At 37.4% G+C, this 13,486-nt stretch overlaps 2 protein-coding genes across 3 annotated transcripts; both read right to left on the bottom strand.

The window, feature by feature from the left end:
* Positions 1 to 9,393: 9,393 nt before the first annotated feature.
* On the bottom strand, positions 9,394 to 9,923 carry LOC148763218 (uncharacterized). Its single transcript, XM_088805753.1, has 2 exons — positions 9,691 to 9,923; positions 9,394 to 9,568 (listed from the first exon to the last, which is right to left on the bottom strand). The coding sequence occupies exons 1-2, from the start codon at positions 9,921 to 9,923 to the stop codon at positions 9,394 to 9,396; spliced, it is 408 nt and encodes a 135-aa protein (XP_088661879.1).
* Positions 9,924 to 10,800: 877 nt separating this feature from the next.
* Positions 10,801 to 12,610, bottom strand: LOC18601769 (uncharacterized). Of its 2 annotated transcripts, XM_088805634.1 has the most exons (3): positions 12,316 to 12,610; positions 11,427 to 12,215; positions 10,801 to 11,348 (listed from the first exon to the last, which is right to left on the bottom strand). In XM_088805634.1, the coding sequence occupies exons 1-3, from the start codon at positions 12,470 to 12,472 to the stop codon at positions 11,089 to 11,091; spliced, it is 1,206 nt and encodes a 401-aa protein (XP_088661760.1). In that variant the 5' UTR covers positions 12,473 to 12,610; the 3' UTR covers positions 10,801 to 11,088. The 2 variants fall into 2 exon arrangements, with proteins under 2 accessions (XP_088661760.1, XP_017975578.2); XM_018120089.2 differs by having other exon boundaries at positions 10,801 to 12,215; positions 12,316 to 12,609.
* Positions 12,611 to 13,486: the final 876 nt, after the last annotated feature.

The following is a 13,486-nucleotide window of genomic DNA, read 5'->3' as shown; positions in this document are numbered from 1 at the left end:
GCCTTTGAAACCCGAATACAAACCAATTAAGCAAAAGTTGAGAAGAATGAAACCTGAAATGCTTTTGAAAATTAAGGAAGAGGTAAAGAAGCAGTTTGATGTGGGATTCTTGGAAGTAGCTACGTACCCCGAATGGGTTGCAAATATTATCCCGGTGTCAAAGAAAGATGAGAAACTGAGAATGTGTGTGGACTATCGAGATTTGAATAGAGCTAGCCCAAAAGATAATTTCCCTCTACCCCACATCGACACCCTTGTTGACAATACTACCCGCCATTCCATGTTTTCCTTTATGGATGGCTTTTTAGGGTATAACCAAATTAAGATGGCACCAGAGGATAGAGAAAAAACTACCTTCATAACTATGTGGGGGACCTTTTGTTATAAGGTAATACCATTTGGTTTGAAGAATGCCGGGGTAACTTATTAGCAGGCCATGGTGACTCTCTTCCATGATATGATGCACAGAGAGGTTGAGGTGTATGTGGATGATATGATTATAAAAGCTCACAAAACAGAAGACCATGCGACCAATCTTGAAAGGATGTTTAAGAGGTTACGAAAGTTTCAGCTCAGATTAAATCCGACAAAGTGCACATTTGGAGTCACTTCAGGAAAGTTACTTGGTTTCGTCGTCAGTAAAAGAGGAATAAAAGTTGACCCGGATAAGGTTCAAGCAATCCGTAATTTGCCTCCTCCCAAAACGCAGAAAGAAGTTAGAGGATTCTTGGGAAGGTTGAATTATATAGTCCAGTTCATATCACAACTCACACTCAAATGTGACCCGATCTTCAAGCTCCTTCGCAAACACAATCCTGGGGCATGGAACGAGGAGTTCCAAGTTGCTTTTGACAAGGTTAAAGAATATCTGTTAAGTCCGCTAGTGTTGGTGTCACCTATAGTCGGGAAACCTCTCTTTTTGTACCTGACAGTAAATGAACGATCCATGGAATGTGTGTTCGGACAACATGATGAAACTGGTAAGAAAGAAAGGGCAATTTATTACTTGAGTAAAAAGTTCACTGAGTACGAATCCAAGTATTCTTCGTTGGAAAAGATGTGTTGTGCTTTAGCATGGACGACGTATCGACTCAGGCAGTACATGCTATATCATACCATTTGGCTCATTGCAAAGTTGGACCCTATTAAATACATCTTCGAGAAACCATCCTTATCAGGTAGAGTGGCAAGATGGTAAGTGTTGTTGTCTGAATATGATATTGTATACGTGTCCCAAATATGAATATGAACCGATGGAGTTTGAGTTCCCAAATGAGGACTTGATGTCAGTTTGTCAAACAAATAAGGAAGAATCAGAGGAGAAAGATAATTGGAATATGTTTTTCGACGGAGCTTCGAATGCCTTAGGGCATGACATAGGGGTCGTGTTAGTGTCACTAGAAGGAGATCATTATCCTGTCATAGCTAAACTCAACTTCTATTACACTAATAATGTGGTCGAATATGAAACTTGTGTCATGGGTCTTCAGGCAGCAATCGAGAGGAAAATTCACGTTTTGGAAGTGTATGGGGATTCTGCTTTGGTCATTTATCAGTTGCGAGGAGAATGAGAGACACGCGACTCGAAGTTAGTCCGGTATCATAAGTATGTTTCAAAGTTGATTAAAAATTTTGATAAGATTCGCTTCACCCATTTGGCCCGAAAGGAGAACCAAATGACGGATGCATTAGCCACGCTGGCAGCAATGTTCAAAGTTGGTACTGATGTCAAGATTCAACCCATCATGATTAATCTTCGAAAGTGCCCCGCACACTGCTCTAGTGTAGAGGGAGAAGTAGACGGGAAACCGTGATACCATGATATTGTGCATTATCTCAAGTTCTAGCAGTATTTGGAGCAAAGCTCAAAAAATGATAAGAAAATCATTCGAAGGTTGGCAATGAATTTCTTCTTGGATGGGGACATCTTATACAAGAGAAGTAGGGATCAAGTGCTTTTGAGATGCATGGAGTCAGCCGAAGCTCGAAGAATAGTTCAGGAAGTTCACGAAGGAATTTGTGGAGCACATGTAAGTGGGCATATGTTGACAAGACAGGTCATGAGAGTAGGGTATTACTGGCTCACGTTGGAAACAGATTGTATAGATTTCGCTCGAAAGTGTCACAAGTGTCAGGTATACGCAGACAGAATCTACACTCTTGTAAATTCACTGAATGTACTGACATCACCATGGCCATTCTCAATGTGGGGCATGGATGTGATTGGGTTAATAACCCCGAAGGCATCAAATGGGCATCGATTTATTCTGGTGGCGATTGACTACTTCACTAAGTGGGTAGAAGCAGCATCTTATGCCAATGTTACCTAAAAAGTGGTATGTAAGTTCATCCAAAAAGAAATAATATGTCGCTATGGTTCCCGGAAAGGATCATCACAGATAACGCTAGTAACCTCAATGGTTCAATGATGAAAGAGGTTTGTGCCAAGTTCAAGATCAAACATCACAATTCAGCGCCTTATCGCCCAAAGATGAATGGAGCGGTAAAAACAGCCAACAAGAATATCAAAAGGATAATTGAAAAGATGACAGATGTATACAAAGACTAGCATGAGAAGTTACCATTTGCTTTGCATGCTTATCGCACAACAGTCCGAACTTCCACAAGAGCTACGCCGTTCTCTTTGGTGTATGGGATAGAAGCAGTTTTGCCACTTGAAGTAGAAATCCCTTCCCTAAGGGTCCTTAAAGAAGTACAGTTGGAAGAAGTTGAATGGGTTAACGTTCATTATGAGCAATTGAATCTCATAGAAGAAAAAAAGTTGACAACACTTTGTCATGGGCAGTTATATCAAAAGAGAATGATGATGGCATATGGTAAGAAGGTACACCCTCGTCAGTTCCAAGAGGGAGAGTTAGTATTGAAAAGAATTCTTCCGAACCAGCCGGATCCTCACGAGAAATGGACGTCAAATTGGGTAGGACCATTTGTGGTGAAGAAAGCTTTTTTAGGGGGAGCACTAATCTTGGCAGAGATGGACGAAAGGGAGTTTTCCAACCCAGTGAATGCCGATGCTGTCAAGAAATATTTTACGTAAAAAAAAAGAGAAAAAAAAAATAAAAAATTTCAAGTTGAAAACCTGAAAAAACGGCTTGAATATAGGAGATGTGTTTAGGGCGAAAACCCGAAAGGGCGGTTTAGACACGAAGGAGGTCCAAGAACTATAAGGGCTTAACACAAAAGGGGTGAAAATCATGATCCGAGATGTGCAGACCAAAGACAAGGGAGTTGACGCTTGTGTCTGCTTTGAGATAAAATTTCGAGGCTACTGTCAATATCTATCGGAACAGTCATTAAGAAAGAACTATATCCCTTTTGTATTAATTGGTTTTCCCTTGTTCCTTGTCATTATGCCTGATTGTAGAAACTTCCATTTCTCTAATGAAAAATAGCCTTTCTGCTCCCTACATGGTCATCATTTCCATTCTGCCAAGAGAGGAGATATGATTACATTGCATTGCATTTGTCATAAAATTGAAATGATATTTAATAAAGAGCATGATAAAGTAAAGAAATGTTTGCAGTATTTTGAAAAAGGATCATAATTGACCAGGAATGAAATTGAGTCTGGTAATGTAAAAAAGGGAAAGAGAAAAGACTAAGAAAAAAGAGAAAAAAATGGAAATAGCAACAGAATGGAGAACAGTAAAAATGTGAAGAATGATTGGACCATGCATATGATAGAGGAAGAAAACAGTTGTGAGCAATGAATCGGGGAAGACGAGAGATCAGAAGCATGATCGATTCATCCCCCATTGATAAAAGAGAAGGCTCTAAAGAACTAAAAAAAAAAGGGGGTCTCGTTGCCTCAATTTTGAGTAGTTCATTTTTAAAAGTTTCGTTGCCTTGATTTTGAGGAGTTCATTTTTAGAAGTTTCATTGCCTCAACTTTGACGAGTTCGTTTAAAGAAGTTTCGTTGCCTCAAGCTTTGAGGAGTTCATTTTTAAAAGTCTCGTTGCCTCAGCTTTGAGGAGTTCATTTTTCAAGTTTCATTGCCTCAATTTTGAAGAGTTCATTTTTAAAGTTTCATTGCCTCAGTTTTGAGGAGTTCATTTTTTAAAGTCCCATTACCTCAGTTTTGAGGAGTTCATTTTTTAAAGTCCCATTACCTCAGTTTTGAGGAGTTCATTTTCAAAAGCCTAGTTGTCTCAGTTTTGAAGAGTTCATTTTTAAGTTTTGAGGAGTTTATTTTAAAAGTTCGTTGCCTCAGCTTTGAGAAGTTCATTTTTAGAAGTTTCGTTGCCTCAGCTTTGAAAAATCTCTTCTAAATAAAAAATAAAAAAATAAAAAAAATATATAAAAAAAAGACTTGGTAAGAGAATTAAAGAATTAGTCAAATACAATGTTTACGTCTTTGCACTATTTCGAATTTCCGAAATGCGCAAAGAGGGGCAGTTGTAGACACTATAAAAATTATAATTTTATTAAATAAAAATCATAAACAAAAAATAAATGAAAATGACAAAAAAATAATAATGAAAAAATGAAAAAAGAAAAAAAAAGGTGGAAAGAGGTACGACTGGCAGGGTGCGTTCTGCTAGGCACCTCCCTCACCTTGCCAGACGTGAAAAATTCGCGTCTGGCAAGGTAGTGAAATGTGCCCCCTTTAGAGGCCAAGAACTGGGTATAAAGGAGAGGGGGCACTGTAGCAATAGAGGGGGGGATCCTGCAAACCAAAGAAAACAAGTACAACCAAAAATTCCTAAGTCTCTAGTAGCCACAACAATCCACAAAAAAAAAAAAAACCAAGAAAGATACATCAAAAAGAGACACCAAAAAATTAAAAAATGTGTAATGAAATGAGGGGAAAGCGGATCGATAGAGAGAGAGAGTGAAAAGGAGCTCGGGTTTGCGCCTGCAGGAGAAGAGTGAGAGAGAGGAAGCCCGACCGACGTTGGATCTGGTGCTTGGGTTACCGTCGGTTAGCATGGGTAGAGAGAGAGAGAGAGAGAGAGAGAGAAGCTAACGCCGGATCTGGTGCTTGGGTTGCTGCCGATTAGGGTGGGTAGAGGGAGAGAGAGAAGCCGACGCTGGACTTGTTGCTTGGGTTACTGCCATTTAGCTGGTGAGATCTTAGAGAGAAGGCAAAGAGATTTGTTTCTAGAGAGAGAGAATGGTGAAGAAAATGAAGAAGAGATGAGGAAAATAATGGTTTTATACTTAAGGCTTTGTGGTAAAACGGCGTGGTTTTGGGAGAATTCAAAAAAAAAAAAGAAAAAAACCCTTCCCAGGCATTCGAAACGACAACGTTTTGATCTTTGAAGGAGACTGCTAAAGTGGGCCGACCCAAACCCAAGAGGAGTCATTGGTTTCCTTGGACGTTGGGCTTCAATAGTCCAAATTCGGTATGGACTCTTTTGGACCTTACTGTTTGGATTGCTATTGTGTTATTGGTTTATTATTCATTGGGCCATTTAATATTTATTAATTTAGTTTTTGGGTTATTTGCCTATTATATTTATTGGGCCATTTATTTTTAGTATTAATTCTAATTTAGGTCTTTAAATTTTAAAAAGGCTTGCTTTTAGTTTAATTCAAGGTCATTAATCAAAATAATGACTTATTATTTAGATAGTACCGATAATGGGATGATTGGTCAAGGACGCGAGAAGTCGTAATCCCGAGCTAATTTTTTTTAGGTTCGAAATCCGAATTAAGGCTCCACCAGTACGATGGGAGGGCCTCGATTTCGAGATCCCAAAATTTTTAATAAATAAAGAATTCGACTATACAAAAAAAATTAATTACTTAATAAAATTAACAAATAAATAACAATAGATAAAAAAGAGAGGATAGAAACAATAAATAAAAAAATAATTCAAATATACAATAAAATAATAAATTTATAAAAAATGCAATATAAATAACAATTAAATAATAATAAATGATAAAAAATATATATAATAATAAATAATAATAAAAAATCTAAAACAACAACTAATTTAAAACTAAGCATTAAATATCAAGTGGCACAAGCTATGAATTAATAAATATTATAAAAAAAATACGAAGACAAAGATAAGAAAAAAAAGAATAAAATATAGATATATAAAATAAGATTTTAGGTTTTAGGTTTGGATAAAAGATTATTTACGAAAAAATATAATAATAATAAAAATATACAAATATACAAAAAAATAGAAAAATATAAAAATATAAAATAAAATAAAATAATGTAAAATTTTTGTCATTAAAGTAACATGGAATCATAAACAATTTATCTAATTATAAAAAGAAAATATAAGAGTAACTTAAAATAAAAAATGTAAAGTATAAAAAATAATAATTAGAAATGAAATAGAAAATATGATAATAAAAAATAAAATAAAATGAAAATAATAATTAATAATAAAAAATGGACAATTGCATTAGCATAGTATGTACATATATATTGCATCATGCATATCATTGCATATAAATATTTCTGTTTTCGAGTTTAAACCTTGATGATGAGATCTTTCGAGGATCTTGCGAAAACGGGTATTTCTCAAAAAGTTTCCTAGGTGAAAAGATGTCTTCGGATCCCACCAGTATGATGGGAAGGCTCGAGAAGTATCTTTAATAAAAGGCTTTTGCCCGAATTAGGTTCATTATGCACAAAAATATTATTTTAAAAAAAAAACGTACGATGACCCTGATGACAGGAATTATTCGTCGAATTTGCGAAGGCGAATTTCTCGGATAATTCCCTAGGTGAGAGAATGCCTCGAGTCCCACTAGTATGATGGGTGGATTTGGGAAAATATTTTCGATAAAAGGTTATTCGTTCGGCATTTTTGTCTCACGCCATGCATTTCATCTTACTTCACATTTGCGTTCCATTTTAGGATAAATAAGGGATAAAATAAGAGAATCATAACTAAGGAAATATAATAAAAGTCTAATAGGATAATCTAAAAATGGTACCGTTCATGGAAAGGGTGTCCCGGGGGTGCTAATCCTTCCCCGGGCGTAACTGTACTCCCGAACTTAGATCTAGAAAAATGTAGACCAGTTTAAGGTTCTTTTCGGTGGGCTTAAAATTAATTTAAGGTTTTATCGATTAGAATCGAGTCAATAGGTGGCCAATCGCACCTGGTAAAAAAGATTGGTGGCGACTCCTAATTTTTAGTTTTTTTTTAGAGTTTTCACCTCGCGTCTGGCGATCGGGTTCCCGGACCCGCACGTTACGACAGGTTGAAGAGGTAAAAACAAAAGAACTTCGCATTCTTTACCAACAAATCACAACAGCCAGCAAAAAATACATCAGCCAATGATTGAAAATAAACTTTATCCTTTTTTTACACCATATTTTGCAAGCCTATCCGCAAAATGATTTGCCTTTCTAAAAATGCGGTAACATCCCATTTAGCAATCTATCTTCCCAACTTTTCCATATGAAGAATGATCTTCCTTATGTGCCACGGGGCTGTTTAGATGTGTTTACACCATTTAACAACATTAATGGAATCACTTTTAAGGACAAGATAATAGTTATTTCATCTAGAGGCTAAAAAAACAGGAAAGGCTTCTCTAATAACTATCAACTCTGCCAAACTTGAATTAGTAATCCCAATAAACTTAGGAAAGATAATTTTGACATCCATGTTGGAGTCCCTAAGAACTCCCCCTATGCTTGTTTCCCCAAGGCTACCTCTGGCAACCCCATGCACATTAAATTTAAGTTTTCCTTCACTTGGCCTCATCCATTTAACCCCATACCTACCTTTTGTCTTTACCTTTATTGTTTCCATAATATTTGGAAAATTAAACACATTTAAGACTGAATTACACATTTTTGCCACTTTGCATTAGCCTAAGTTGCAACCTTCAACTTTATGATGTCAAAGAGCTGCCTAGTATCTCAACACTTACCCCAAAAAACCATTTCATTCCTAAATGTTGGACTGTTTCTATTTCCTTATTACAAATGCAACACAAAGCTGAGTTATTTCTCAATAATCCTTTACGCACTAACTCGTTTTTGATAGTAATACGATCATGGAGAAACTACCAACAAAAAGCTTCCATTCTAAATGGAGCCAAATTAGCCCAAACTAGTTTTCAAACCCCACTCTTGTGCCCCATATCATCCATAACAAGCCTGCAAAAGGATTTCGAGCTATACACCCCGTTGGGAAAAGGTTTCCACACAAGTTCATCCTCCAAAAGTCTACTAAGGTGATATTTACCTAGAGTTTCCTTTAAATGCAGCCACTGGTTTTGTTTCTAATCAAAGGGTTCCCATCTAAAACTAATATCCCACTGCCACTCATCATCATGCCATCACCCGAAGTTAGAAATTCTGCCCTCTTTATTATTTGTGAGAGCATACATTCTTGCACCATCCATTGGAGACTCGTACCTTTCACCCAACAATTAATCTAGAAAATTGAGTTGTCTCCCTTTCTCACCACAAGCTCAACATTAGAAATAATCTACAGAAAAAATTTACAAGTTGGGGAAAGAGGATTTGTGATGTTCAACCAAATTTTAAAACTCTTCCTACTATTATGGTCCACAAGGAGAAGGTTGTAATGGTCAACTCCATATTTACTCAATTACCACCCTCATTCACAAACTACTCTTCTCATTACCAAATTGCAAAATCCATTTGTTAATGATAGCTTAGTTTTTTACCTTAAGATCTAGTACCCCGATCCCTCCATTTTCCCTATAATTACATATACTTTCCTAATCAACATAATGTATTTTCCTTTTGGCTTTCGTCCCACACCACAAAAACCCTATAAATTTTGTCGAGTTCCTTTTCATAATGATAAGCAGTTTAAAGACAGACATGTAAAAAATGAGGAAACTAGAAAACACTGAATGGAGTAAAATGATCCTACCACTTAAAGATTTATTACTTTTCCCTTCCATCCTGCCAATCTGACCTTAAATCTATCAACAACCGCTTCCACACTCTACACAAATTTTGGACAACCTCAAGCGGAAGGCTAACACTGTAGGGAACTCCCCTACCCTGCACTAGATGCTAGCTGTCTAACTTTCCAAAGAGCTGCTCTCCACACCCACATCAATTAAACTGCTTTTCTGGAAATTAATTTTGAACCTTGAGATAACTTGAAAACACGTAAGGATTCTCTAAACACTTTGAAGATCCCTTAACTCTAATTTACAAAAAATGAGGGTGTCATCAATGTACTGCAAATGAGAAACAACCAGTTCATCCCCCTAATGCTAATCCCACTACACAGACCTATTTCCTCAACCTTACGCATTTGAATGTTAAAAACCTTCACCACCATATTAAAGAGGAAAAAAGAAAAAGGGCATCCCTGACATAACCTTCTTTTCATTTTAAATGGTTCAATTGGGACACCATTCACTAAAATAGAGACAATGGTCATGGTTGTACATTCCTTAACTCATTCCCTCCAATTTCTTCCAAATCCCAACTTTCCCAAAGCGAAATCTAAAAAACTCCAATCAACACTATCATATGTCTTTTCCAAATCCACTTTAAGTAGAAAACCCCTCTTTCCCTCATTCTTGAGCAGGTCAACAATCTCATTGGCACTCAAGGAACAATCCAAAAAGTATCTACCACAAACAAATGCAAATGAGTAAGCCCCAATAACCTCTCCAATGACTATTTTCATTCATTTGTCAAGACTTTTGCTGCAATTTTGCACAAACTCTCAACCAAGCTAATCGGTCTATACTCATTGATCTCTGAAAGATTTGCACACTTGGGAATAAGTGTGATGAAAGAAACATTCACTCCTCTAAGAAATTTAGCATTACAGTAAAACTCCTCCATAAACTTTATAACTTCACGCTTCATCACCTCCCATTGTCTCTTAAAGAACTCCAAATTAAAACCATCAAGGCTTGGGGCTTTGTTACCATCGTAACCCCTAATTATATCCCAAACCTCCTCCTTAAAAAATGGCATTTCCTCTGAAATGGCAATTCCCAAACATTGAAATTGAAATAGAACTTGGAAAACTCATAGCATCAAGAACTGAATAGCTAGAATTATTTTAATAAAATTAATTTTTAAAGGATAAATATAAAAGGGTCTTTATTTTTTATTATATTTAAAATTCCTAATAGAGTAATTATTTGGGTTATATTTATTAATTTTAAAAATTAGTATTTGAGAAACAAAATAAAATTATAATATTAAATTTAAGTTTGGATCATTTTGAGTTATTCCATTTTAATCATTTTGAATTTGAATCGATTTAGATATTGATCAATTCGGGTTTGAATTGAATGAGTTTGAGTTGTCAATTTTTTTTGACAAAATTAGATTGATGGAGTTGGGATTCAGACCGGTGATCTTATATGGCCAAATATGACAGCTCTAAATTTAGTTGTCTTGGGTTGGGTTTATGGGGATGGATAGTTTTAAATGATCTAAAAGTTAGCACCCAAAACTTGAAATGGATCACGTGAAGCCCAATTTCAAGTTTGGGTTTAGAAAAAGCCTAATTTCAAGGATTGGGAGTAGCCAACCTAACCAAGTCCAAGTTCTCCCCCTGTAACCAGTTAGAAATTGACCCTCCAAAGCCTTTCCTTGTGGTTAAATAAGAAGGAAAATACTACTCCATAGTCCATATAATTACTAACTGTGGATGAAATTCGAAATATGTGATGCAACTTTTGCATTAGGAAGGCACTAAATTTTTTTTTTGGCAAATCCCTTTTCAATGTCAGAGTTAATTCATCCATCAGAGAATTTAAACGTTGTCACCTTGATCTAATCATTGCAAACAGCACCCCCATCTAGTCAAACAAACTAAAAGATTTTCCATGGAAAAACAAGAAGACCAAATTAATCATGCTTTTCTCTGATTCCTTGTGCACTACTAAGAATCCTGCCAGATAACTCCAGGAATGGATTTATTATAGTACAATAATTGTATCACGGGGCTTCTTATTGACAATCGGCACTGTCATAAAAACAATTCAGAGACGACCCCACAGTTTGGGCACTTACATGACTGTATAATTTCATCACTAGAAAAGGAAAATGGAAAAGAAACAAAAAAGGACTGACTAGAGTGTGACAAATATTATTGGAGAATTATACATTGAGGAATAGTATTCATTAATCAAGGAGAAGATTTCGTTGGTGAAGTCGATGCAGGGGGGATGCCGGGGAAAGGAGGTATAGGTGGGAAAGGGAATGGAGGAAGAGGAAATGGGAAGAATGGTGGTGGTGGTGGTGGTGGTGATGGTGGAGTTAGCCCTGGAATTGGTGGAAAAGGAAACAATGGTGACGGAGGTGCTCGAGGAGGCCGAAACGGGTTTGGAGGAAAAAGTGGAGCCGGGGGAGGCTGAAACGGGTTTGGAATAAGTGGAGCTGGAGGAGGCTGAAACGGGTTTGGAGGAAAAAGTGGAGCCGGGGGAGGCTGAAACGGGTTTGGAGGAAAAAGTGGAGCCGGGGGAGGCTGAAACGGGTTTGGAATAAGTGGAGCTGGAGGAGGCTGAAACGGGTTTGGAATAAGTGGAGCTGGTGGCGGCTGAAAAGGGTTGGGAGGAAGCAAGGGAGGAGGCTGAAAGGGGTTTGGAGGAAGCAGGGGAGGTGGCTGAAAAGGGTTGGGAGGAAGCAAGGGAGGAGGCTGAAAGGGGTTTGGAGGAAGCAGGGGAGGTGGCTGAAAAGGGTTGGGAGGAAGCAAGGGAGGAGGCTGAAAGGGGTTTGGAGGAAGCAGGGGAGGTGGCTGAAAAGGGTTGGGAGGAAGCAAGGGAGGAGGCTGAATGGGGTTTGGAGGAAGCAGGGGAGGTAGCTGAAAAGGGTTTGGAGTCAGGATGGGAGGTGCCGGAACAGCGTCATCTGGTGGAAAAACTGATGGTGTTGATAAGAAGGACTCAGGATGGAGTACATTTTGTGCTGGAGGTTCTTTGTTTTTGAGTTGTTTTGGATTTTGAGTACTTGGTTTTTGGCTACATAGGGTCGGTTGTTTAAGTGGCTTGAAGGTAAAAAACCCAGCAGAGAAAATATGAGTTCCGTGCATTCTTGACTTGAGATGGAGTGAAGAAGAAGTTGCCGTTGAGGCCACAGCACAGTATGGCTCACGGCTTCTAATCAGTTTCACTGAACATCCCTTGATTTTCTTGACATGTTTGCTAACTGAAAAAGGCAAATGAATTTTGAATTCTCCATGCTCATTGGTTTTCACTTCTCGCCGAAAAGATGGCCTTGAAGTCCCATCTTTGCATTCCACTGCAACTGATGCCCCTGCAAACAAAATCCAAGAAACTATATCAATTGAGACTAACAGATGGAGTCAGATCAAACTTAGGGAATTGGAGGTAATCATAGAAGTTTGGAGTTAAACCTGAAATGAAATAGCTAGTCCTCGAGAATTCCTCTTGGAAACATGTATCACAGTAGACAGTTCCAACAACAACTGCAGATAGTTTCTGATCATGGCTACTCTCGGAGAAATTATTAAAGAAGAAACCGAGCAACAATAAGAGGAGAAACCGAGACATATTTCAAGCCTCTTTTCCTTCCTGGAAGCTCTCTGGGTAAGATTAAGGATATGCTGTTTATAAAACTTCCTGAAATTCTATTATATTCTCCGATTATAATATAGAAATCTCATCTTTAAATTGTGTAAATTCAGTAACGGAGAAAGCTTATCAATATTTGTAGCCTGTCCCACCATGCCTTCTTTATGTCATTCATGCAAACACCAGTCAACTTCAAACTTGCAGCCGTGAATATAGGTTTATTTCCCACAATCAAACAGCTCAAAAGGAAGGGTAATTTGCTTGTATGAAAGCTCCAAGATATGACGTTTTCCAGTTTTGTTTTGCTTAGGTTTGTTGATTTTGTTCTTTTTTCGTGCTGTAAAACTTCCACTGGCCCTGGAATAGTTGGGTCCCTGTTGGTTCACGAGACTTTTAGAGTAGCCACAAAATAATTTCATGTGCCACTGATGCCCTGACAAAAAATTGGCTGTCAACTTGAAAATGGCAATGTGTCTGTTGCTCTTCAAGTTCCAAACAGAACCAAACATGCTGCAGGCTGTAGCTTTAACTTCTAAACTGCAACCAAGAAAATTATTAATGCTAGTTGGCCATACCAAGAAGTAAAACCCTAATTTCCAATCTCTAATATATACAATAGTTTCAATCTTCACCATCAGTGTCAAAGATTTAAAGTAGGATCTCTCATAGCCTGACCTCATAAATCTGACCGCACAAAGTGGGCTTATCTGATGATAAAGAGATCTTTGCACTAATCAATCAATACATTTGTTAAATAAACTAACAGAGTTGATAAGCCAAGATTATAACAATGCATTCCGTGCTGATGGCCATAGGAGGGTTAATGACAAACTTAAAAGTTGCTAGGATTTCATGAAGCTTTTCTTAGACAGGTGAAGAGATGAATTGAATCACATAATTGTTTTGATGGTGAGGCATAGTGGTATCCATGGATGCATCATTAGTTGACTTGGTCTGTATTTTCACAACTTTGCGGTGCAATCAGGGATCTCT

This window comes from Theobroma cacao, chromosome 4, assembly GCF_053813885.1.
Source record: "Theobroma cacao isolate CCN51 chromosome 4, ASM5381388v1, whole genome shotgun sequence".
Classification (NCBI taxonomy): Eukaryota; Viridiplantae; Streptophyta; class Magnoliopsida; order Malvales; family Malvaceae; genus Theobroma; species Theobroma cacao.
The sequence above is the reverse complement of the archived record's forward strand: the minus strand, read 5'-3'. Positions and strand labels throughout refer to the sequence as shown.